Genomic DNA, 26,036 nt, shown 5'->3' on the forward strand with positions numbered 1-26,036 from the left:
AATAAACTCATCTCTGTCCCAAAAAGTATTTCCAAATTATATTACCAAGAAAAGCCACTAGGGGAAAAGAAAATAGTCAAGAGAAAGTTACCTCATGTATTAAAAATATAAACACTTAATTTATTTTTATGTTTCCTAAATAATAATTGAATCTTAACCTTCTTCAGGATGGGATATTAGACTATATAGACAATTTAGAAAACATTTATATGAAACATATGGGTTTACTGAGCGTTTTTATATTGCCTTACATGAAGAGAATAATATTTCCATTAGTTTTAAAATTATTTTCATTTCTGTTGGATAAACTTATAACACTAAAATGATTCCTCTAGGATTATGTACATTATAGAAATACAAAAGTTCAGTCTTTTGGTTCTGTGTTTTATTTGCTATATTTATTTGTCTATTTTTAATCTCAATCTAATTCTTTAAAGTTAAAGATTATACTACTGTATAATCTAATCATGTTTAGACATGTGTGACCTTCAATACTACTCAGCTATATGTTCATGTTAAATATCTTTAAATTTAGCTCTAAGAACAGAAAGAACATTAAGCATCTGTAACAAATGTTCCATAATTTCATCAATTTCACTGACATTTACTGAAAAACATCATATTGGATGCCATTAACATATTATACATATATATATATATATATATATATATATATATATATATATATATATATATTAGTTTACACTAGCTTATATTATAGAAGAGGAAGAAAACTTAAGGAAGAAGGTATGTGATATTATGAATGCTGTCATAGAGTATTACAGGATGTGTCTCAAGTTCGAAACCAAGACATAGCTACCATGAAAAATATAATTACAAATCAGAGGGTTGGGGGAAACATTATCCAAAGGCAATGGAAAAAAAAGTTACACTGGTAGATTTTATGTATCTATGTGACATCTAAACAAAAAGTGTATTAGTCTTTTCATCAATGTGACAAAACACTTGAGAAACACAAGATTTCAATCTTATAAGTCCATTATATTGGATTTGAAGGGGAGAAAAATACCACAGGAAGCATGAAGTGGAGCAAAGGTCTTGATCTCTTGGCAGGTAGGAAGACAAGAGCATGGGACCAGTGACAAGTTGTACCTTTGAAGGTCACATCCTCTATGAATTGCTTCTCACCTTCTTCTCCTTAATTCCACCCTTTTGTTCAGTCATGAAGCTACCATTGATTGAGGCATTGGTGAAGGTGGAGCCATCACTATTCAGCCACCTCTGCAAACTGTAGCATTGGAGATGAGCCATCAACACAATAGCCTATCAAGAGCATTCTAGGAACAAAAGAGGATGGGGTACTTCAGATATCTAAGTTAGTCAGAAAAATAGCAATTGAAGAAATCAAAAAGCAATGATCATGCAAGAACAATATAGCTAAAAATGATACAATGCCAGGATAGAGCACCAAACAATATGAAGAGATTGAAAAAGCTAACAATAAAAGAGCCCCTTAAAGACATTATAGAGTATAATAAAACACTGGAGAAAACCAGTAGTGTAATTAAGTGAGTTCAACCAGAGCTGGTGAGAAAATTGTTAGTAAAGTGCTTCCCTTGCAAGCATTAAGACTTGAAGTGGATCCCCAAAACACACATAAAAGTCAGCCATGGCTATATGTGCCTATCATCCCAACTCTGGAGAGGCAGAGACAGGTAGATCCCTGAGGTTTACCAGCCAGCCATTCTAGAAGAATTGGTGAGCTCCAGTCTAATGAGAGGACCATTCCTTTCAAAAGAGATGGGTAAACCCAATCTTGTAGCACACTCCTTTAATCTCACCACTCAGGAGGCAGAGGTAGGAAGATCACTGTGAGTTCAAGGGCACCCTGAGACTGCATACTGAATTCCAGGTCAGCCAGAAATTTAAATTAAATTTCATTTTTTTTAAGACATAAACAAAATATCTGAAAATGATTCCTGAAGTTGTCTATCCACATTCATATGCACACATGGTCATGGCACTCATGCAGATACATGTGTCAACATATATGAATACTAATAAGCACATACATGTACATCACAAATGCATACACATTCAATACAAATTAAAAGGAAGCCATGGAGGTTACATAGCACATAAAACAAAGTAAAATTTTGGGAGATGAGATGGTGAACATATGGGGTTAAAGTAAAATTTTGGGAGATATCAAAAATACAGAAGAAAAAGTCAGGTGTGGTGGCACACACCTTTAATCCCAGCACTCAGGAGGCAGAGGTAGGGAGGATTGCCATGAGTTCGAGGCCACCCTGAGACTACATAGTGAATTCCAGGAGAGCCTGAGCTAGAGTGAAACCCTACCTCAAAAAAAAAAAAAAAAAAAAAAAGAAAGGGGCAGACAATGTCAGGAAATATATTCTCTGAAAGGATCTGGGCTGTGGTTGAGTGTGTTGGGTTTGGAAGAGGCACCTCTTGTTGTGACTGGTCATAAAGACGCATGTCACTGACACAAGCACAACTCATTCATGTACCAAATAATTGAAGAGGGTAAGGGAAAGGAGGACCCAATGAGTGAGATATGAAATATCCAGTAGGTAAATTAGATCTGGTTTCTTTTTAGGATATTGCTGCTTAAGTAATGATTAGCCAAGGCTAACTGTATAACAGAATGTTTGGTCTGATAATGTGGGAATTCAGGAAGGAAACAGACTTTAAAGAGATAGTGATAATAAATATGAGTTGTACTTCTGAAGTTCAGCTGGAAATATGAGATATTTCTTAGAGTATTATAGAAGCTGATTCATGCTCTAGGCTACAAGCCCTATGACATAAGCAACTATGTCTGTCTAGTCAGCTGTCATCAGAAGCCAATACAATCTGAGGCATAGAATAAGGACTCTTGGATACATGTAGAATGTGAATCAACAACACACATCTAACAAAAATAAACTATAAAATAGTCTGAAGATCATTGAATGTGGAGTCTCTGAGAAGAGTTTTATGAGAACAAAACTGGCCTTCACAACTAAATTTAGCAGAAAAATAAATGTATTTATTAAACAAGAAATTTTCAATTTTTTTTTTTTGTTTTAAGGAGTTTGGGGTGGGGTGACATGTTAAGCCAGTCTGGCCTGGAACTCACTATATAGTTCACATGGCTTCCTGCCTCAATTTCCTGAATGAATGCTAGGGATACTAGTATAAGTCAACAGATCTAGCTAAAGTTAGGGCATACCATTTACATTCTTTTCTGTTCTCGTAATTTTTAGCTAAAGGAATTGAAGCCAGACAATTGCACATGCTAAGTGAGGATTCTACCACAGACCTTCATTCACAACCATCAAGCCTTTGTAGTAAGTACAATTCCAATTTGGAAAAACTATATCACAATAAAATAATAAGAAGAACATAAAGTGACAAGTTCGGAGAATAAACAATGCTGTAGCTTTTTCTGTGAATGACAAAAATAATGGGACAGTGCAGAATGTGTCCACGAAATTTGAAATCCAAGGCAGTTTATTGAATCTAGAGATATAAGCCTACAGATTACAAAGTAAAATTATATATATACAAATATACATTTACTAAATGTATGTTAAATATATGCATATTTGCTATATATGTATACATATTTCCTAAATAATATTGCTACAAAATTGTATACTAATGTATGTACATATATATTTGCATGCTTACAGAAAAAGAAAGATGACCTTTTTGTAAACCTGTATAGAAACTAAAATTAACCAATGGTCAAGAAAATATTTTCATTAGTATCAACAGAGAAAGGATCTAAGGTTAGTTAACATCATAAAGAAAAATGCTATGATGTAATAGTAAATTGGAGAATGAGAAACATTTTTTTTCAGTATGTAACCTATTATATGATCAAATGGGTTAATGTTCATTTTCACTAGCAGTGAAGTCAAAAATATGATGCAATTTGCAAGAGATACCAATATTAAGCAGGGACACAGTGAAATATGCCACCATATATATATATATATATATATATATATATATATATATATATATATATATATATATGCAAAATTGGTTACATCTTTAAGAACATCTGTATATATGCTAAATATACCAAGTCCCCTAAATATTGAAAGGAGAGATGTGTGGAACATCCTGACCAAATTAAAAAAACATCTCTTAAGTCATCCTTGCCACTGTTATTATTCTTACACAGTATGTGTTAAGAGTGGAATATCTGCTTGGCTCAAAGATTAAATCTTACTTTCTGTTTCTCAGTGACAGGGATTGTAATCTTTCAATGAGTTACCCAAGACAGAATCACTTCCTTTACTTTTAAACTGGGATACTTTCAATTATTTCTGACCATGTTCACCTCTGTGCTTGTTCTGTTTGTTATACTGAACTTGAGCCAATCATAAATATGTGTATATATATATATATATATATATATATATATATATAATTTTTGTATTCAATGAATACAGTCAAGTTGGTACCATTGTTAGCCTCCTCCCTGTCCTCCCCCCTCCTTGTTGGATATATGGGTCGTGCATTGTGGGGTTAACCATCAGTTTTAGGTAGGAGGAAATGTCTCTGCATATATTTTAATGATAAAAAGCAGTACTATGAATTTTCCATTGCAATATCTCTTCTTTATGTAGGACTTTTTAACAACCTTGACTGACTCCTGATACAAAACAACTTAGGTTTTGAAGTTTTTATGAAATGTTTGTGAAGTATTATCCCAGAGTTGACAACTATCAAAACTGTTGCCTTTAATAAGTGACTGCCATAGTGCATCACTATTTGTAAATACAGAAAGCCAGAGATTTAAAAAAAAAAAAAAAACAACTGAATGACATTTGTTATAGTAGGATTTACTACAGTTGTCAAGAATATGCTTCTCAGCTTGTTTCTTTATGATAAAGTTTGTATGTATTCTTGAGTGAAGTTTTACACATTCACCTTTCACTTAAAATAAATTTTATCCCATATGAATATATTGAGTTCCTTTGTACAAGCAAACATAGTGAAATTATCTCAAAGTCATATTTACCTTGGATATTGTTTTATTTGTTATTCATTTTACTTTTCGGTGTTTGTGCAGGTATATGCATGTGATGAGTTTGTGAGTATGTACTTGAGTACATGCTTATTCTCACATATGGAGGTCAGAAGGCCACCTTAGTGTGTCAATCCTTACCTCCCATTTTTTGTTTGCCACTGAAAATGCCCATGTGCTTCAGGATTTTCCTGACTCTGCTTGCAGTTGCCATAGGTGTGTTGGGATTACAGACTCCTGTGCCATTGCTTTCCACTTTATGTGGTTCTGAGGACACAAACGTTGGTAGTCTAATTTGCTCTGTAAGCACTTTTAACCACTAAGTCATCTTCCCAGATCTAATTTGTCTTACTATGCATTATTTTTAGAAGCAGAGTTGCTCTGTGTATCCTCAGCTTTCATGAAACTTGTTTGCTATGCAGTCCAAGCTAGTCTTGAACATGCAATCCTCCATCATCTTCCCAAGTGCTTTTACTATAGGCACACACCACCAACCATGGCAAAGTTGACACTCTAATTGTGAAGTTTAAACTATATTCTTCTAGGCTTAATTACATGAGATAATTTTGAAGTATACAGTATGTCAGTCCTGCAAAACTAGTAAGCCCCTAAATAAGGTGAGGGTTCAAAGAAAGTACTAGTGTAAAAGACAAATTCCCTGCAGAGCAAGGCTCTAAATTAAATATATGGAAGTAACCAGGTATCATCTTCAGTTTTATAAAGACACACATATGCATCCATAAAGTAATTTTTTTGTTTTAACATTAGGGTTGAACTTTTTCATTTTTAAAATATTTTATTTTTATATTTGTTCACCTTTTAATTCTTGTGTGTTATGATTTTCCATCTTGCATACCCATTTTTTTCATCTTTTCCTATCCTTAAATTGCCTGCTGAGCCATAAGTACAGGTGTCCTTAAACCTGATATAAGCCAAGTTTGTAGTTAAAATGTAGCAAATAGTCATGTATGAAGATAATCAATGGAACATAATTAATATGCAATAATTGAAAATTATATATGTACAATTTTCAATGATATATATGTACAAAAATTATATATGTATGAGGCCCAGTTTTATAAAATTAAAATTCTGTTGAAACACCTTCAATATAATGTATAAAAGCTACTTATGGGACTGGAGAGGTCGCTCATTGGTGTGTGCTTTCTGCACAAGCATGAGAACCTGTGTGGGCCTGAGGCTACTGAGGTTCAAATCTCCTGATCCATGTAATTAGTTGGGCATGGCCATATGTGCAGGGGAGCAGAAACCAGAGGATCGTCAGAGCCCCTCAAGGCTGAAATCAGAAAAGATACACCGGCTCAAAGCAACCAGGTGGAGGAGTGATGGATTGGGACTCCTGATGTTCTTCTCAGGCCATCGTAGGCAAGCGCCCCCTGCCACAGGTGAGCATATGGGGTGCTATATTCCCGCAGAACACACACCATTTAAAAAAAAATCTGTTCATGGATAAGACTAGTTTAATGATTAAAAACTAAATAAACATTAAAATGCAAGGAAAGGGACTATAGAGACTGTGAGTGGTTAAGATGTTTGCCTGTAGAGCTAAGGACCTAAGTTCAATTCCCCAGTACCCCTATAAGCCAGATGCACAAGGTGGTACATATATCAGGAGTTTATTTGAAATAGCTAGAGTCCCTGGCAAGCCCATCTGTCTCTCTATCTGCACCTTCTTCCTTTCATAAATAAATTAAAAAAAAATAAAAATGCATGGAAATGAACACATAATCTTTTTATATTAGAAGAATTCTATTGTCTAATAAAATAGCCCTGAACTTTCTAATTAATAAATAAAACACAAGCTTTTCACTTGGTGGTTGCATTTAAATGTCTCCTTTCTTTTTCAGAATGGTTGGGTTTCTTACAGATGTTTTAGCACGCATAACTAAGGCACTGTTCTTTTCTTGTGGTGATGAATATGTAGACTCAATTTGAATGTCTGGCATGATTTGATCTCTTCAAGTAACAGATATTCTGTGTTCCTTCACCAGGTAAGGCAGAAGACATTATCTACAAGGACACCAGTCTAAATGAAAAACTAGAAAGGAGCAAAGAGTATACATACCGATGGCTTCACACACAGACTGGGATTCATGAAACAAATATTTCCAGAAATATGAAATGGTGAGGTCATTTCCTTTAAATTAGATTTTTGTATTGTAAATATATTTTGAAAAGTGAAACCTAGGTTAATTTTGCTAAAGCAAACATGACTTCATAGCCAAAGGCCAATACTTCACATCGCCAGGTTACAAAAGGGTCTTTCATACAAATAGGTTTAATTACTCTCTGTATCATTCATAATAATTTTTTTAGGAACAACTGTATTTTATAATGATTAAAATCCCCAGATGAAACATAAATAATATTTTCCCTGATAATGTAAAAGTGTGGTATCTGTTAACTATTGCTAAATTTGCTTATATAGAATAGGTTTACTTGAACTTGTATTATTTATAAATTTGGCAGTTAAAATTCTAGACTCACCATTTTAAATAACATATATGAAATAAAGTTTCATACATGATGAACTCAGCCCATTTAATTCCTTTTATAATCTGCAAATCATATGAAATCAAAAAGAAAATTAAACTGTTATAAATTATATAATCATTTATTGATTTATTGAATAAAGAATGTAAAATTAAACCACTAAATATTTGAGACTTTTTATTTTTAAGTATTCACATAATTACAATCACAGCCATTTCATGCAGGTATTAACCAGTTTGTTGGGGTTAACAGGGATAGTGTCCTTAGATCTACAAATGGACACACAGAATCCATCACTTACCATCTGTATTAAGCAGATGTAAGAGGTGTTGTTTTGAAATTTAGAGCAATAAATGATATTGAGGTACAGTAAAATAAATAAGAAAAATTTAGGGGACTAGGTTTTAGATATGCTTAAACATGTAATATTATTTTTAATAGTAATCTATATCTCAGCAGATAACACATTAAACAAATGATCATATAATTTTTATTGTGAATATATAATACACAATGTAATATCAACAAAATTGCTTCTAAAGACAAAAATTCTTGAGAATTAAATGTCAATATTCTTTTTTTATTTTTTATCATTTTATTTACTTATTTATTCAATACAGAGGGACAGAGGGGGAGAGAGAGAGAAAGTGGGTGCACTAGGGCTTCTAGCCACTCCAGACAAATTCCAGATTCATGTGCCATGATGTGCATCTGCTTAATGTGGGACCTGGAGAATAGAACCTGGGTCCTTAGGCTTTGTAGGTAAGTGCCTTAACCACTAAACTCCAGCCCCAATATTCTTGTTAAAATAAGAATTCATTGTAAACATTAGTATAATGCATTAAACACTGTAGAACAAGTTAAAAGTGGATAGCATAGGCAGGAATTATGACTAAGTCGTTTGGTGATTGCCTGCAAAGCCTAACATCCTGGGCTCGATTACCTTGCACAAAGTGGTGCATCAGGAGTGTATTTGCAGTGGCTGGAGGCCATGGTGTACTCCCTCACTTCCCATTCTGCTTGAAAAATACATAAAAATATTTTTTAAAAATAGATAGCTTTTGGCTGGTGGGATGGTTAAGCAATTAAAGTTTTTTACTTACAAAGGCTGATGGCCTGGGCTTCATTGCCCAGTATCCATGTAAAAAATAGTGAGTTGAAGGCTAAGCTTGATTACATGAGTCTCTCACTCAAAAGCCAATTACAAAAAGATTATAAGTAAATGTAACCAAAAATAAGTTTTCCATATTTTGTTAACTATTATTGTTAGTATTTTCAGACCAAAGGTGAAACTGAAACATTAAAAATTAAAATTGACATAACATTTTCATTAGAAACCTTTTTAAATATATAAATCTATACTTATCTTGTATATAACCTAATTTGAAACTATTATTTTATAACTAATTAGCTCTTCAAATTTGTTTATATAGGCATTTTTTCATGTAATTCCTTCAAATTTACATTATACCATATTTTCACTTTTTGTCACCATGTAGTGAACACTTCTTGCCGGAGTTAGATCCAGATGTACTTAATGGTGGAAGAGTTCAACTTGTGGTAAGGAACATGTTTAAACTTATAGACATGAGCACTCAATAAGTAATATCTTAAAATGGCCCCATGATAATTTTAAACTATTAAAATACCACAACTATATCTATTTGGGGTAACCTCACAATACCATGTGTTAAACCAGGTATGCTGGTGCATGCCTTTAATCCCAGCACTTGAGATGCAAAGGTATCACCATGAGTTTGAGTCCACCCTGAGACTACAGAGTGAATTTCAGACCAGCCTGAACTAGAGTAAAATCCTACCTCAAAAAAACCCCCAAAGAAATAATAATACCATGTGTTAAAACAGTGATATGTTTTCTTGACTTGTAATATATAATAGTTAATATAATAGTACTATATTGCATTGCTTCCAACATTAAATATTTTGGAACGATGTGAAAGCACCAGCATATTAATATTTTAAAATAAAATTCAATAGGAAAATGCTTAATGGAATTACTTTCTTGAAAATAATTAGAACTTATAGATTATATTTAAGAGAAACACCAACACATGCTCCAAACATGGAAAAATCAAACCACATTAAAACTAATAATTAGCTCATCTACCCTATATATATTGCAGTTATGTCCCAACAAATAAATTACCCAAACATTAAAGACAGATTCCAAACATTTAGTTTAGAAAAAGAAGGTGAGTGTTTGCTAAGGTCAATTGCACTACAAGCTATTTGAAGGAAGACATTGCAAACATACCAGAATGGCCGGTATGGTACAAAATGAGATTTGTTTTTCTTCTTTTTACAGTTTCAAAAAATTTCCAAGGTATAGAATACCATAACTTTTGACAACATGTACAGTCTCTTTAGCAGATGCCTTGGGTGACCCTAAGTTTGTGGCACCTTGCATTTGTACCAAAAAGTTCTCTTTGCTCAGATTCTACATTTACCAAGAAAACCAATTACAATTTAGTTTTACACAAAGAAAGTAACACCACAGGATGCTGTACTTTCTGGCATAAATGAATTTTGTGGTCCTGGGGACAGTTATCCACATCATTCACGAACAACTTGTTCATGAGTAAAAATTACATAATAGCTAAGTGAAACTCAACATATATATATATATATATATATATATATATATATATATATATATATATATATATATATATTTGTGTGTGTGTGTGTGTGTGTGTGTGTGTGTGTGTGGAGGGAAAGAGAGAGAGAGAGAGAGAGAGAGAGAGAGAGAGAAATAAATGGGGAAAAAATACATGATAGTCAGGGGAAGGGAGGGTATTACCATGAGATACTTTTTATAATCATGGAAGTTGTTAATTTTAAAAATATATGATAGTTAAGTAAAACTTAATATGATTATGAATAAATAGTTTATTGATAGATCAATCTATATGTATATTCAAGATCATTTTGAATTCAACAAAGATTTTTTTTTCCTGGGCTGGAGAGATGGCTTAGCAGTTAAGTGCTTGCCTGTGAAGCCTAAGCACCCCTATTCAAGGCTCAATTCCCCAGGAACCACTTTAGCCAGATGCACAAGGGGGCACACACATCTGGAGTTCGTTTGCAGTGGCTGGAAGCCCTGGCACACCCATTCTCTCTCTCTCTCTCTTTCTCTCTCTCTTTCTGCCTCTTTCTCTCTCTCTGTCTGTCGCTCTCAAATAAATAAATAAAATTAAACATTTCTTTTCCTTATTGAAGAGATATAACTTTAAATAAAACCAACATATATGGTAGTGTAGCAGAACTAGGCATATATTTTTTAAGCATGTATGTATGGAGGGGGCATGTCCACAAGACAAGGTTGAGATCAATATCAAAGAGACACAGTGGACTGATTGAAAAGAGCAATTTTTATCAGAAGGACTGGAGCCAGTTCAAAGCTAGAGGGAACTTTACCATGCTGGCTTGGATGAACAGATTCATGAACATGACTACCAATTTTAAGAATAGATTTATGTCTGTTGTGAAATATACTTGCTATGTAATAAGCCTAAGAAATAAGAGATAGTATATTAAGGAACATCCATTCAGTAAATGGAAGTAACAATAATCTAAGCATAGCAGAGTTATAAACAGTCCATATACATCTTTTATAATAGTTAATAGAGTCCCTAAAACTGAAGTATTGAAGTTTGAAAGATAAAAAAATAATAAAACAGATAAAATAAAACAATGAAAAAGTATCTTTACAATTGAGCAAGGAAACTTATTTTAAAAGACACAGTAGTTTATAAGGCAAAACATGGTTGAGTTGACTTATTAAATTAAAATCTTCCCTTATATAATGCATCACATAGAAACATTTAACAGACATAGAACATTGGTAAACAAACTATTTTCAGTGCTTTAAACTAGCAAAAGCTTACTACTTTTATTTAAAAGATATCACTTGAAAATTGTCAGTATAAATCATGAAAATGAGTGAAGATGACATTACAAGTAGTACACAGAGATAATGCCTAAATGGGCAAATCTGAATAAAAAAGATGCTCAACTTCCAGAAGAAAAGAATGCAAATGAAAACAAGTCCTGTGGCTATGCCCAATTTAATGGTAAAACTTGGAAAACTGAGCTGCAGAGATGGATCAGTGGTTATGAGCACTAGCTGCATAAGTGTGAGAAACATTAGGTTGATCCCCAACACCCACATAAGAAGCCAGGTGAGGCCTCATGCCTCTGTCTATTAAAGTAGGATTCAAATTCTCTATTAATTTGCAAGTCCATTCTTGGAGAAACATATAAGATGACAATTGTCTCCAAACTTGACCTATAGGTTCAGTTCAATCCTAGAGAAGTTTCAGTAAAATCTATAAAAATCATTAGCAAGTCCAAAAAGACACAACTATAAGGAAGGATAATTTTCTTTTTTTTTTATTTTTTTTTAACTTTTATTTATTTGAGAGCGACAGACACAGAGAGAAAGACATAGAGGGAGAGAGAGAGAATGGGCACGCCAGGGCTCCCAGCCTCTGCAAACGAACTCCAGATGCGTGTGCCCCCTTGTGCATCTGGCTAATGTGGGACCTGGGGAACTGAGCCTCGAACCGGGGTCCTTAGGCTTCACAGGCAAGCGCTTAACCTCTAAGCCATCTCTCCAGCCCAAGGAAGGATAATTTTCTATAAAGAACTTAGTTCAGAGGAAAAACTTAAGGTTTTCAACAAATGAATCTGGTCATCTATACACCCATATGGAGAAAAAGTTAACCTTGACTTCTGTTTCACACAATATGCAGAAATAAGCTTGAGATGAATTAAAGCCTATATGTAAACATAAAGTGATAAAATGTTGTGAAGAAATATTAGCAAGACACCATGATAACCCTGCAATGCACAAAGATTTTTATAGAGACAATACAAATATAGTAACCAGAAAAGAAAAAAAATGAAGACAGGACTGGAGAGATTGCTAAGTGGTTAAAGGTATTTGTTTGCAAAGCTTGGCAGTCTGGGTTTGAGTAGCCAGTACATACAAAAAGCCAGATGCAGAAAGTAGCACATTCATCTGGAGTTTGTTTACAGTGGCAGGAATCCCTGATGTGCCCTTTCTCACTCTCTTTTTCTCTGTTTCTCTCAAATAAATGAATGAATAAATATTAAAAATGAAGATGAAAATAGAATGTTCATTTAAATTTAAAGCATTTTTCCTAAGACAAACACTTCACAAATTTATCCACAAGAATGGTATTGATTATCATTAACCATTTGGTATGTAAAGCTACTCTATTATACCATTATATGCTTACTATTATAATTAACAATATTCAGTTATTGAAATGTTTACAGGCTAGCAAATGTATAGAGCAACTGAATCTCTCATGACACTGAGGTTTGTACAGCTATTCTTGAAAACATATTTCTGTGTATTGGATTTTTAATGACAATTCATTTTTCTAGCAAAGATATTTCAGTAGTTAAACTCTTAGCTCATATGCTTGTTTACATAGCAGTCTATTAGTAGAAGCCTGAAACTTACCAGATTCAATATCCACAGTGAGGGTGTAAGTATAAAAAAAAGGCAAAATATGACCCACAATCCCCAACAAGGAGGGTCCCTTCAGAGGAGGGGAGGACAGGGAGGAAGCTAAGCATGAGCTGTTCATGCACTGAATATGTACGTAACTAATAAAGAAAAACAGTGAAATATAAATGTAATAGATATGTACAAAATGTTTGAAAAGCAATAGCCAAGAAAACTATTAAAATATATACGTACTCCATTGAGTTTAAAAACATCATATGAAATTAACCTGGCCATGGTGGCACACATCTAAATCTCAATGACCACAAGTTGAGGTAGCAGAATCACAATGAGGTCAAGGCTAACCTGGAGCTACAGAATGAGTTCCATGCTACCCTGTGTTAGAATGAGTCCCTGTCTCAAAGAAAAGACAAGAAGAGAAGGGAAGGGGAGGACAAAGAAGAGGAGAGAAGAAAAGAAAATAGAAAATAAATGAGAAAGAATTAGAGGAAGAAAAGGGAAAAGAAAAAGGAAATTAAATATAACATGAAATGGAAAGAGCCCATCTCAAAAAGTTGTACACTGTAACACTGTATAATTTCATTCCCATAACATTCTCAAAGTTCCAGTGATAGTAACAAATAAGACATCAGCAGGAGGATGATGTACCTATAAAGGAAATATAAAGCATTTTTAATAAAATATCATGAAACTGTAAATAAAAGAACTGACACTGTAGAAACTGGTGAAGTCCTAACAATGTCTATAGTTTAGTAATATTTTTATTCTGATGACAATTTCTTGACATCTTATACAAAATGTAATCGCACTTGGTTTATATAAAGTAGTATAGGTCACACTGATTGAAGGATGTGGAAAATATTCAGTATTATTTTTTGCCAATTCTATGGAAATATTAATTTCAAAATTTCAATATAAAAGTATTAAAATATTGAATCTTTACATTTAACACATGTGTTTTAAACCTTCACATGTAAACTTGTATTTGCATGTAAATAATATCTGGGCAAGTTTTATGATTATTTGTTTTGTGATGTGTGTGAATGTGTGCATGTATGTGGAGGTCAAAGGACAATATTCAAATCTGTCCCTGTGTGTCCACCTCATTTGAGGCAGGATTTTTCATTCTGGATTCTCACCCTGCTATTGTTTTTCACTGCACTGGCCCTAAGCTACCAGCAAATTCCCCATCTCCACCTCTCTTCTTTCTATTAAGATTCTGGAAATACAGTAGCCCAACATGGCTTACAGTTTTTTACATATGGTTCAGGGTACAACTCAGTACCAACTCAGGTACTCCAGCTTGAGCAGTTCTTTTATACAATAGGCCATGTCTCTAGGAATATATCTATATCTATATCTATATCTATATCTATATCTATATCTATATCTATATCTATATCTATATCTATCTATCTATCTATCTATCTATCTATCTATCTATCTATCTATATGTATGTATATATGTATGTTTAAAGCAACTAAAGTACTATTCTCACTCATAAAGTTGCTTTCTCACTCAGTCTACCTTAGTATATGAGAAATATGTACAATGTCTATGATGTATTATGAATTGATTGATGTAACATAGCTCTGTGCAAGGAAAACTAAGACTTTTTAAATTTTTATTTTTTAATTAAAAGCTTCCACAATTATAAACAATAAAACACAATAATTCCCTCCTCTTCCCCACTTTCCCCTTCACAAGTCCACTCTTCTTCATATCCATTCCCCATCTCCATTAGTTTCTCTTTCATTTTGATGTTATTGTCTTTTCCTCCTATTATGCAAAATATTTTCAAATGACAGATAGGTCTAGACAGAGTAAACATAATAACATGGTATTTATAATATGTGTAATACTTTAATAATTATTAAAAGACTTACAATAAATGAACTAAATTTAGATCTTGCATGTATATAGTCAGAAAGGAAATTATATGAAAATATTGGAATATATTACTTTTGAAAATAGTACAGTCCAGGGATTTCTCAGTGAGTAAAAGTGCTTTTCATGCAAACATGAAAACCTGAGCATGATTCCCAGAACCCATGTAAAAGCCAGTTGTGGTATCATGACTTTAATCACAGCACTGGGGAGGCAGAGACAGAAGGATTTTCAAAATCACTGGCTATTATTGGTCCTCAAGTTCAGTAAATGACTCTCTGTTAGCAAAATAAGGTGGAAGATCAACAGTGGAAGACCTCCAGCATCAAACTCTGATTTCTGTACCTATATGCACACACACACAAAAATATGCGAACATGTAAAAGAAATGTAGAATTGTACAGAGCTTAACATCAGATACATCTTGAAAATGCATTCTTGGTTGATTTTGCTGTAGAAATATCATGGATTGCATGTACATAAAACTAAATTGCATAGAGACCATCACTTGACATGGTCTTTTTATGAAAATAGAGATACATATCTAAGAAATATCTTTAGCTCTTCTGGCATAACACTGCATATACTGTTTCATTGTAAGAATTATTTTTATGTGTATCAGTATACTCTAACATAATGACACAATTTATACTATAATAATATCATGGGCTTTTAATATTATCAAGTGTATGTATTGTACATAATTATGTTTATATGCTGTTATATGATTGGCTTTCAGTAGGCCCTTATATACCAACACCACCACAAATACATCCATAATACATTTATTTTACTAGGAAGTTCAAATATCATTAAGACAACAAGAATTTTTATTTTTGGAACTTCTACATATTATGGTGCCATACTAGCCACACTAAAGCAGCCTAGGGAGGGAAATAAACAGAAACACAGCAAAATACACTCTCCTACTGGAAATTGAAGATGTATAAGTTATTATCAACCACAGCAGAGAAGCAGAAGATACTAAGATTGTACAGAAAGGAGGGAAACAGCCAGAATCATACCAAGGTGCCAGTGGCCCCAATCCACAAACCCACCAGCCCATCGAGCAGCACCAAGAGGCAGGAGCAGACACAAAGTGAGGTGATATTCAGCATCCTCACAATGTCAAGAAACCTGAAGAGGAAGATAGGAGAGACCTGGTGAGTAATTGCTGAAGGAGGATACAAACAAGACCAGTCGGCAACTCAGGTACAACTCCAGGCACCCTGCAAAGTCTCCCATCCCCCAGCCATCAGGGTCATGAATGACTGGAGAATTCATTCACTCCTGAACACCTGGCACCAAGAGAGATCAAGGTGGGCACTCAGCATTGGTGAGATTGGAAGCTATCCCAAAAGGTAACATGGCCTATTTATACAAAGTCAGATACATAGTCCTGCACTGAAGGTGCTAATCTTTCTTTCCATATCAGGAAAGGTTATGTATTACATTTGACTGATGTATTCTTGGTTGGCTCTACCCTTTTCAAATAAGCTGTATTGTGGTGTTGACTATTGTTGCCTTTGATATTTCCTGACTTTTAGGGCCTTTGTCTTTTTCTTAAGTCACTATTGTGGACAGGGACTGACTGGCCCCAGGCTGACTTGGAACTGATTTCAGATAACAAATCTCAACTTCCTAGTTGACAGGATTAATGATGTGGGGCCATGGTAGGAGAATTGCCATGAAACTACAGAGTGAACTCCAGGTCAGCCTGGGCTTTGGTGAGATCCTACCTCAAAAAAAAAAAAAAAAACAAAACTGATCATTTGTATGAAATATATGACACAATATTTCTGAAATTTAAATTTCTTTGTTTTATGTTTATTTATTTATTTGAAAGTGACAGACAGAGAAAGAGGCAGAGAGAGAGAGGGAGAGAGAATAGGCCCATTCTGTGGGAGGGAATACATGTCTGATACTGAAAGCCTATGTATGACAGGGGTAGTTATGGGGCCTAGGCATGTAATGTCTGCTGGTGTCTGTCTAAATGTATATGTCATGCTCACCAAACTGCCCTGTAAGCACTTCTCTTAATGTTCACACCCACATATTAATGCTAGTCTCACTTTTGGTTAGAGAAGCTTCTCTTTTCAGATGGCACCATTCAGATGACCTTGGAATGACTCAGAAGTCACCATGGTGCTTAGAAGTGACAGAGGAGTGCTCATTACGGAAATATCTGTATCACATTCCAAGGCTCGGAGCTATTGCCAAAGAGGTGGCAGAAAGAATGTAAGAGCCAAAGAAAGGGTAGGACTCCTCATAATACAGTCCTCCAGACACAAAGTGGCCTGGATGTCTATGACTGAACAGTGCCTGATACTACCTACTCAAGACCATCATTAGGAAAAAAAAAAAAAAAATGATGTCAACAAAATAAAAGAGAGACTGAGATGGGAAAGGAGTATTACAGAGTGGAGTTTCAAAGGGGAAAGTGGGGAGGGAGGGAGGGAATTACCATGGGTTATTGTTTATAATTATGGAAGTTGTCTATAAAGAATAAATTTTAATTTTTTTTTCTTTTTGAGCTGGAGAGATTGCTTAGTAGTTAAGGCACTTGCCTGCAATGCCAAAGGACCCAAGTTCAATTCCCCACGATCCACATAAGCCAGATGCATGAGGCGGTGCATGCATCTAGAGTTCATCTACAGTGGCTAGCGGCCCTGGCATGCTTTCTTTTGATCTCTATTTTCATCTTTATCTCTGTCTCAAATAAATAACTAAATAAAAACATTTAAAATTATTTTTTTCTTAATTCTTAATTTAAGGAAGTGCTGTTACACATATAATCCATTACTGACCAAAATATCCTTATTAGGTCAATGGCTATATTTAACAAATGACGTATATGTGTATAAATAACTACTAGGTAGATTACAATAGGACTTCATGTTTATAACACTTGACTTCTTTTTTTAAAACCATCTGGTTAATAAGTAGTACATGAGTATTGTTTTTGATGTTTGCTATTTAGTATGTCTACACTTCTAAAAGTATTAAAAAAAAAACAACAAACAAAAATAGGTCTGAAGAGATGGCTTAGTAGTTAAGGCACTTATGTGCCAAGAAAAAGGACCCAGGTTTTATTCTCAGGACTCACATAAGCCAGATGCACAAGGTTGCAAATGAATCTGGAGTTCATTTTCAGTGGCTAGATGTCTTGACACACCCATTCTCTCTCTATTTTCTGCCTTTCTCCCTCCCTCTCTCTCTCTCTCTCTCTCTCTCTCTCTCTCTCTCTCTCTCTCTCTCTCATACACACACACACACACACACACACACACACACACACACACAATTAAAATAATACTACAAAATATTTTAAACAAATTGTATCAATTTATTTTTCTTCACTGGCCAGAAACAGCTTATGGAAGGCAAGAGTTTATTTCTAGCTTACCTGTTTTAATGGGAAGTTTTCTCATGGCAGTGAAAGCATAGCTGGCCAGAAATCCAGACCTAATATTAACATATCAGCTGAGAGAAAATGTAGAGAGTGGTCTGAGTGTAATGTGAGGCTGAGCTACAACACCCCTCAAAGCCAGTCCCCAGCAACAAATGTCCAGTAAGGCTATACCTTCACTCTACCAGCTGGGCATTGAGTATGAGTCTTAATTACAAATATATATGAGGGATATTTTATATTCTAGCCACCACATATATATTTATTAGAATCTTGTTGCTAAAAAGGAAAGTAGCAAAGAGGAGCTAGTGCCTTTTTATAAATGGGAAAATAACATTATTTTTAATTGTTATAATGGTTAGAGGTAGATCAGAATCCAAATGTGTAGAGTCTTGTTCCAAAGTAACACCACTATTACATTGTGAAATAAGGATGAAATTACAAAAATACTTGAACTAGAAAGGTGGCATTTTCAGTAAAAAATTATTTAGAACTTTGCAATATTACCATTTAATGACTTTTTGTTATTTAGCTATATATTTAAAAAATTCATATCTGAACTTATCAAGAAAACATTTAATATTTTAATATTTTAGAATTTAATGTGCAACTTTGTGTAATAAGTGGTTAATGTATGATTATCTATGATCAATTGCTCTTTATAGTTGCTGTGTCTCTATTTACATACTTGGTCAAATGATAATGAAAATGTTCCAATAAAGTTTTGTCTGTACTGCCCACACAGAGTTGTTTTTTTTTTTTTTTTTTTTTTTAAGGTAAGGTCCAGCTCTAGCCCAGAGTAACCTATAATTCGTTATGAAGTCTCAGAGTGGCCTTGAACTCATGGTGATCCTCTTACCTCTGCCTCCCAAGGGCTGGGATTAAAGGTGTGTACCACCACATCCAGCCAGAGAGTTTTTAATATTTTTCCCTCTACAACACAGTTATAATATCTATTCACAAAGCATTTATATTGTATCTATTATTTATCTATTCACAAAGCATTTATATTGTATTTATTATTAATATGAAGGAGATTGAAAATTGTGTAAGTCACAATCAATGTTAAATGCAAGCATGAATATCTTTCTCATCCTCCAAGATCCTGGAATCCATGGATTCTACGGAGCACCTGAATGTGCATTCTGCACAATAGTGTTAACTAGTATTTTTTCACTTAGAAGAAGAAAGATTAATTTTGGCTCACTCTTTCAGAGTTATCAGTCCAATATGACTGGTTCATTGTTCTTGGACTATGGTGAGATAGTACAACATAGAAAGCTGATCACATCACAGCAGCTAGAAAATGGAAAACATAAGATGGTGCCCTGCATAAGTTATAGAATCCTAAAATGGGTTCTCAGTGATCTACCTCCTCCAATTGCATGCTATCATCAAATATTTCCACCATTTTCCATTAATTCTGTGAAGTTATCAGTGTGTCAGTAGATTATTCCACTTATCAGGTCAGAGCCCTCATGATTTAATTCCCTTTCAGTGATGGTGTCCACCAGGGGGAAACCATGCCTTGAGCATGGGAGCTTTTTGGAGTACCACTTCTTATCCAAATATCAGCTATAGAAAGAAAGGCATATTTCCTTTATAATTTATCTGAGTTAACAGTATGAGAAAGAATGGCATTATTGTGACAGTAAGTGTTTCAGATATTTAGTACTTAACTTATGGGTTAGGCCAGGTAAACTGATAAGACATGCAACTAGTCCCTGTATAAAAGTGTCAGGTTTACATTTAAGCTGCTAGGTGGCATGTTTGTGAAATCATGCATTCCAGTTCAATATTATTTCCAAATCTAATTTCCTGAGTCTTATGGTTTTAATGCCAGATGTGCCCCCAAAACACATACTGAGGACTTGGTTTTCAGTTAATAGGTTTAGAGAATGTGATTAGATTCTGATTTAACACATTTAAACCCTAGATGGACCATCCTATTATCATATTGCAGAAAAGTGATGATATTGGGAATCAAGACTTAGTTGTGGGAATTACTGTGGGTGTGGGGATTTATATTGGTTATCACTTTTGACAAGATCTGTGGTCATGTTTAAGAGATTAGGTTAGGTTAGGCTAGCCTTTCTGCATGTCTGTGGGGAATTGCTTTGAGTAAGTTAAGTAAGGTAGGAAGACCTAACCTAACTAGGGGTAGCACCATTCTATGTGCTAGGGTCCTGGACTATGTTAAAGGAGAGAGCTGGCTGAGAAGAATTCATCACTCTTACTTCTTCCCACTGATGTGAACTGGCTTTCTGCTCTTACCATGCTTTTCCCACCATGATGCACTCTACTCTCGGGAACTGAAAGCAAAAATAAGCTCTTACTTTCTCTGAGTTGTTTCTAAAGGAGTATTTTTCCAGGAAGTAGAATGTTATTGACCTACTGGGTAAGCCCTGGAGATATTTACTTTGTGCACAAAGCCTCACTCTGCCACCCCCTTCTCTCTCTCTATTTACTGGACACCATGAATTGAGTGCCTTTATCCCTCAACATATTCTTTCCTTCATGATATTTTCACCAAAGGTCCACAGCAATGGTGTCCACCAGTCATGGACTCAACCTCTAAAATCATAAACCCAAAGTCACTCTTCTACCATTTAAATTTTTCTCTCAGGTATTTGTCACAGTGACAAATTTTCTGAGTAACACAGTATGTGATCTGACACCACTTTTTCTCTATTTAGAGTAAATACCCTCTTGGGTGTTCTGTGAGATTTTGATAGGAGATTTGATAACAAATGGTTTCTTGGCCATAGGTATATCTTCTTATTTGAAGGAGAGCAAGACTTCCATTTTAAATAGAAGTGGTGAAATTATGTCATCAAATTGAATTAAATAAATCTCAAATCTCATTTTTAAGTAAAGAAGCTTTTATGTAAACCCTTCTTTGTCAACATAAGGTACCCTATATAGGCAACAGTTTTCTAGTCTCACCTCAATTGTGATGTTTTCTTGGTATTTCTTCTTGATTTAAGTATTAGCATTGGAAAAACTATTTTAATAAGAATGCTAGAGAAACCATTCTAGTAAGAATATGTTCTAGTGCATTCACTGAAATGAATTTCAGAAATATTGGGGCTGGAGAGATGGCTTAGTAGTTAAGCGCTTTCCTGTGAAGCCTAAGGACCCCGGTTTGAGGCTCGATTCCCCAGGACCCACATTAGCCAGAAGCACAAGGGGGCACATGCGTCTGAAGTTCGTTTGCAGTGGCTGGAGGCCCTGGCATGCTCATTCTCTCTCTCTCTCTCTCTCTCTCTCTCTCTCTCTCTCTCTCTCTCTCTTCCTCTTTCTCTGTCTGTCACTTTCAAATAAATAAAAAAAACATAAAACAAAAAATTTTTAATTTCAGAAATATTGTGTCATATCTTTCATACAAATGATCATTTTTTTTTTTTGAGATAGTGTCTCACTATAGCCCAGGCTGACCTGGAATTCACTCTGTAGTTTCATGACAATCCTCCTACCATGGCCTTGTAGTGATCGAATTAAAGTCTTATGCCTACACATCCAATCCTTAACAGTGTTTTTAACAGTGAAATTACATAGTTCATTCAATTATATCAAACTAAGTGGAAATTTAGAAATATTCCTATTCTAACATCAGCAATAGCTTTATCTACTTACTTAAAAATGACAAATGTGTGGTAATTTGCATGATAAAGTTCTACTTGGCCATTCCAAAGTTTTACCCATGTTTTAAGACATGATGCATCAAATAAATATTTTTATTAATTAAAACATAAACATATTGGAAGAAAATTTTCATTATTTCATTCATGTGTGAGTTCAAAAATGGGAAGAAGAATGAAAACCAGGGCAAATCAGGCATGGTGGCAAGTTCAAAGCCAGCCTGCCCTACCTGGAGAGTTATAGGCACCAGGACTACATAGTACAAAGCTGTATCAAAAGTTTTTTTAAAAAAAAATTAAAATCCTTGCAGTGACAGATAGCTCTGTGGATAAACTGCTTATAGTGTCAGCAATTAGGATCAGGGTGTAGATCCCTAGGGCCCTAAGAAATTGCAGCATGTCATGGCTCTCCAAGGAGATAGAAACAAGAAGAACCCTAAGACTTGCTGGCTAGCTAGTCTGGCTGCATTGATGATTCCCAGGTTCAGTGAAAGACCCTATCTGCAAAATGAAATAAGTAGAAGAATGACTGAGAAACTATCCAACTTCAACCTCTGGCCTCCCCAAGCACACATGTGCACACATATCTACACAGAAGCACATATATCCACATACATGTGATCACATATATTACACACAACATGTCCACATAGAAAGATCTAATTAAAAACTAAAAACAAAAGGATTTTAAAATGACAAATGCCCAAATATGGAAGAGGATAATTAGATATTTATATTCTGGCTCCTTGAGTCTTGGTAACTCATTACACAGAGATAGCTTTTGAACCACAGTGGTGGTTTTATGCCTTTATTCTCTGTATTTAAATTTTCCACACATCAACCATTTAGGACAATGCTCTTCACAGGGCTGCAGTCATCCTGTGGTTTGGCTTACACAACCCATTGCTTAGAAGCTTCCTTACATTCCCATAATATCTTCTCCTTAACAGCTTAATCCTGAAAAAGTCTTGCTCAATGATATTAGACATTCTGGAAAACAGTATTTTGTAGATATGAAGCAATGGCTTTGACTGCTTTGGTCATTCTAAGGGAATAATACAAGTACAAAGGTAATTACAAGTGAAATGAGTGATTTAATCCATAAATGTAAAATACAATTTGAGTTTTCTATGAATTAACATTATCTCAAATGAGAATTGTATTGAATATTTTCTTGATTAATTCAGATACAAATTATATTGACAAGGATTGTAATGTCAAAATGGAAATCATCTGTCACTTTGCAGTACACAAAAGTGGAATGAAAAATATTTTAAAGAATTTTGTTAATAAACTAATCCCTATAAGTGGTAACATATAAATATTGCAGAAAATAATATAATATGACATTTCTAACATTCAGTTAAGAATTAAATAATATACTTGGTAAGTAAGTGATGTTAAGCTGTTTAAAGTTTCACCAGCTGCTTTTAAGATTGATTTTCATCAAAATTACTGTACTAAAATGTTTTCTTTGTTGTACAGACACAAATAGCAAACCTCAATTTTAAAATCGGCTCTTATTTTCAAAAACTGCTTTGACATAGTACATTTGTTCTGCCTGGGCAGCGGTAAAGGGCTGTGGGATCATGTTGAAGAAGGTTGTTTGACAGAGCCTGTTTGTTTATTTGGGGTAATGTGAGCTGCATTCAGAAAATGCCATATTTTGTTTCATGATTGTATATATTCTCTCCCCATTGCTCCCAGGCAAGACTTGTAAGCAGAGAAGACACGGATTTGGACTTTTTTTCCATGACCAGTGGAAGTGCTTTGTCTGTGAACAGAGAAAAAAACATTCAGGTACACAGACACTCAGCAGGATCTTCAAGTAAGTTGTGGTTTCCTTCGGAATTAATTTAGAAATCACAATGACTTGATGGACCCCAATGCCAACAAGCATTATTTTTCAGATAGGGAGTAGGATTCCAGCAACTAGAGCGACCCTCTAAGTGGCTATTTGCTTTTTTCCTCTTCTCTGTCCTTGAAAAGTTTTCCTTTTTTTTTTTTACATATATAGGCAAAATTAAATCATTTCCAAAGTTAATGAGCATCAGTTTTTTTTAATGATATTCTGATTCAGTGTTGTATACACCTCCCACCCTGTAGATCCTACTAAATTATTTGATCACTTGTTTCTAAAATAATTTTAGTTTAATTTTTACAATTTGGATTTATATTTTTAAATATATATTTTTTTTAATTTATTAGTTTTCTTTTCAGCAAATACAGGCAGTTTGGTACCATTGTTTAGGTACCAAACTCTCTGTATGATCTACCCCCTCCCTATGGCCTGTCCTTGTTGATGTAAATGGATAGTGCATTGTGGAGTTAGTCCACAGTTATTGGTACGATAAATGTCTCTGCATATCATGACCCAACATGTGACTCTGACATTCTTTCCACCCCCTCTTCCGCAAAATTTCCCTGAGCCATGTTGGGTTCATTTTTGGTGTGCTTCAGTGATGAGGTGTTGGGGGCCTCTGGGGCTCTGGCTCTCTGATTTGGTAGGAGTTGATTTTTCTCTGTGTTGCTCTCCTTCCCCTTTGTGCTGGTATCCAGTTCATCAGGAAAACAGCACCCTTGCTTGTTTCGCCAATTTTCCTTAGTTTCAGTCAGGCCCCTTTTGAGGTATGATGGGGCAGCTTTCTCCTTAGGATCTGCATCTATCTGAAAAAGAGAAGCAGATTCTCCAACGGAGAGTATAAATTTATTTTATTTATTTGAGAGAGAGAGAGAGAGAAAATGGGCAAGCCAGGACCTTCAACCGCTGCCAACAAACTCCAGATGCATGTGCCACCTGTGCATCTGGCTTATGTGGATCCTCAGGAATTGAACCTGGGTCCTTTGGCTTTACAGCAAACACTTTAACCACTAAGACACCTCCTGCTCTAGATTTATATTTTAAACAGGTGCATCTGGACTTTTACCATTAATGAACGTTGTATCTAAATTATTTTGGATAGCATAATATCAAAAAAAAAAAAAAACATGCTTTTGGCAAGTACCCCAACTGGAGCAACAACAGTTTAATTGTGCTAATTAATGATAATTTTTATGTGTTCTTGATCATTTTTAAGTAGTACAGACCAGTTTTCTTTATGTTTATGTGTGTATATTTCAATGAAGCTTGCATTGTAGTAATAAACTCTGGAAAAGTAAACATTTAAAAATATATCACATTGAATTTCCTGGGAATAAAGCATGTATATTTGCTAAGACTTTTATCTCATACTGTACTTTTGAAATATATTCTAAAATATTATACAGCACTATAAAAGGTGCTACAAGCAGTCCTTTTGGCAGAGTGGACAAGGCATCAGGCTCATAAAATATGTTGCATATCATATTATATTGTATTAATTTCCCCAAAGTATCATCAAACTCAAAAGTGCAGTCTACACATAAGTTTATACTTCACCATAATTGTTCATTTTGAAAAAAATTGATATTCATTGATGATAATTATATCTATACAAATCAATATTTTAATGAAAAGAATTTAGTAGCCCAGTTAATGCTATTTAGATCAAACAAAACATCTGGTTGATTCTGACTTTTATTTTTCATCCAAATACTTGGGCTTCATTAATTTAGACATTTAAATCCATTGATGAAAGCATCTTTAATACGTTTTAACTTATATTTTGTGATAATCTTAATAAATTTATCAGGTTTAATGAAACATGTTTCCCAGCCATTGAAGAACTTCACATGCTTGAATTTTCATTAATGAATTATACAATATTAGCATTGAATGTTTGATATATATGGCGATGAAAGAGGTATTTTAGGACTGGAGAAACAGCTTAAAGGTCAAGGTGCTTGTCTTCAAAGCCAAAGGACCCAAGTTCATTTCTCTAGTACCTACCTAAAGGCAGATGCACTAAGGAGCAAATGGGTCTGGAGTTCGTTTGCAGTGACTAAAGGCCCTGGTGTGCCCATTCTCTGTATCACTACATTTCTCTCTTTCTCTCTGCCTCTTTTTCTCTCTCAATCTCAAATAAATAAAATATTTTTCAGAAAGAGATATTTTAGGTTTATGAGCATAAGCAAAA

At 34.4% G+C, this 26,036-nt stretch overlaps 1 protein-coding gene across 1 annotated transcript in view; it reads left to right on the forward strand.

The window, feature by feature from the left end:
- The window catches only part of Lrriq1 (leucine rich repeats and IQ motif containing 1), a 196,072-nt gene extending 172,219 nt beyond the window's left edge, over positions 1-23,853 (forward strand). Inside the window, 5 exon segments of the mRNA XM_045152249.1 lie at positions 3,231-3,314; positions 6,268-6,414; positions 7,021-7,153; positions 9,022-9,082; positions 23,689-23,853. Coding sequence (XP_045008184.1) covers positions 3,231-3,314; positions 6,268-6,414; positions 7,021-7,153; positions 9,022-9,082; positions 23,689-23,853 — 590 coding nt within the window.
- The last annotated feature ends 2,183 nt before the right edge of the window (positions 23,854-26,036 follow it).

The sequence above is a fragment of the Jaculus jaculus genome, chromosome 6, assembly GCF_020740685.1.
Source record: "Jaculus jaculus isolate mJacJac1 chromosome 6, mJacJac1.mat.Y.cur, whole genome shotgun sequence".
Classification (NCBI taxonomy): domain Eukaryota; kingdom Metazoa; phylum Chordata; class Mammalia; order Rodentia; family Dipodidae; genus Jaculus; species Jaculus jaculus.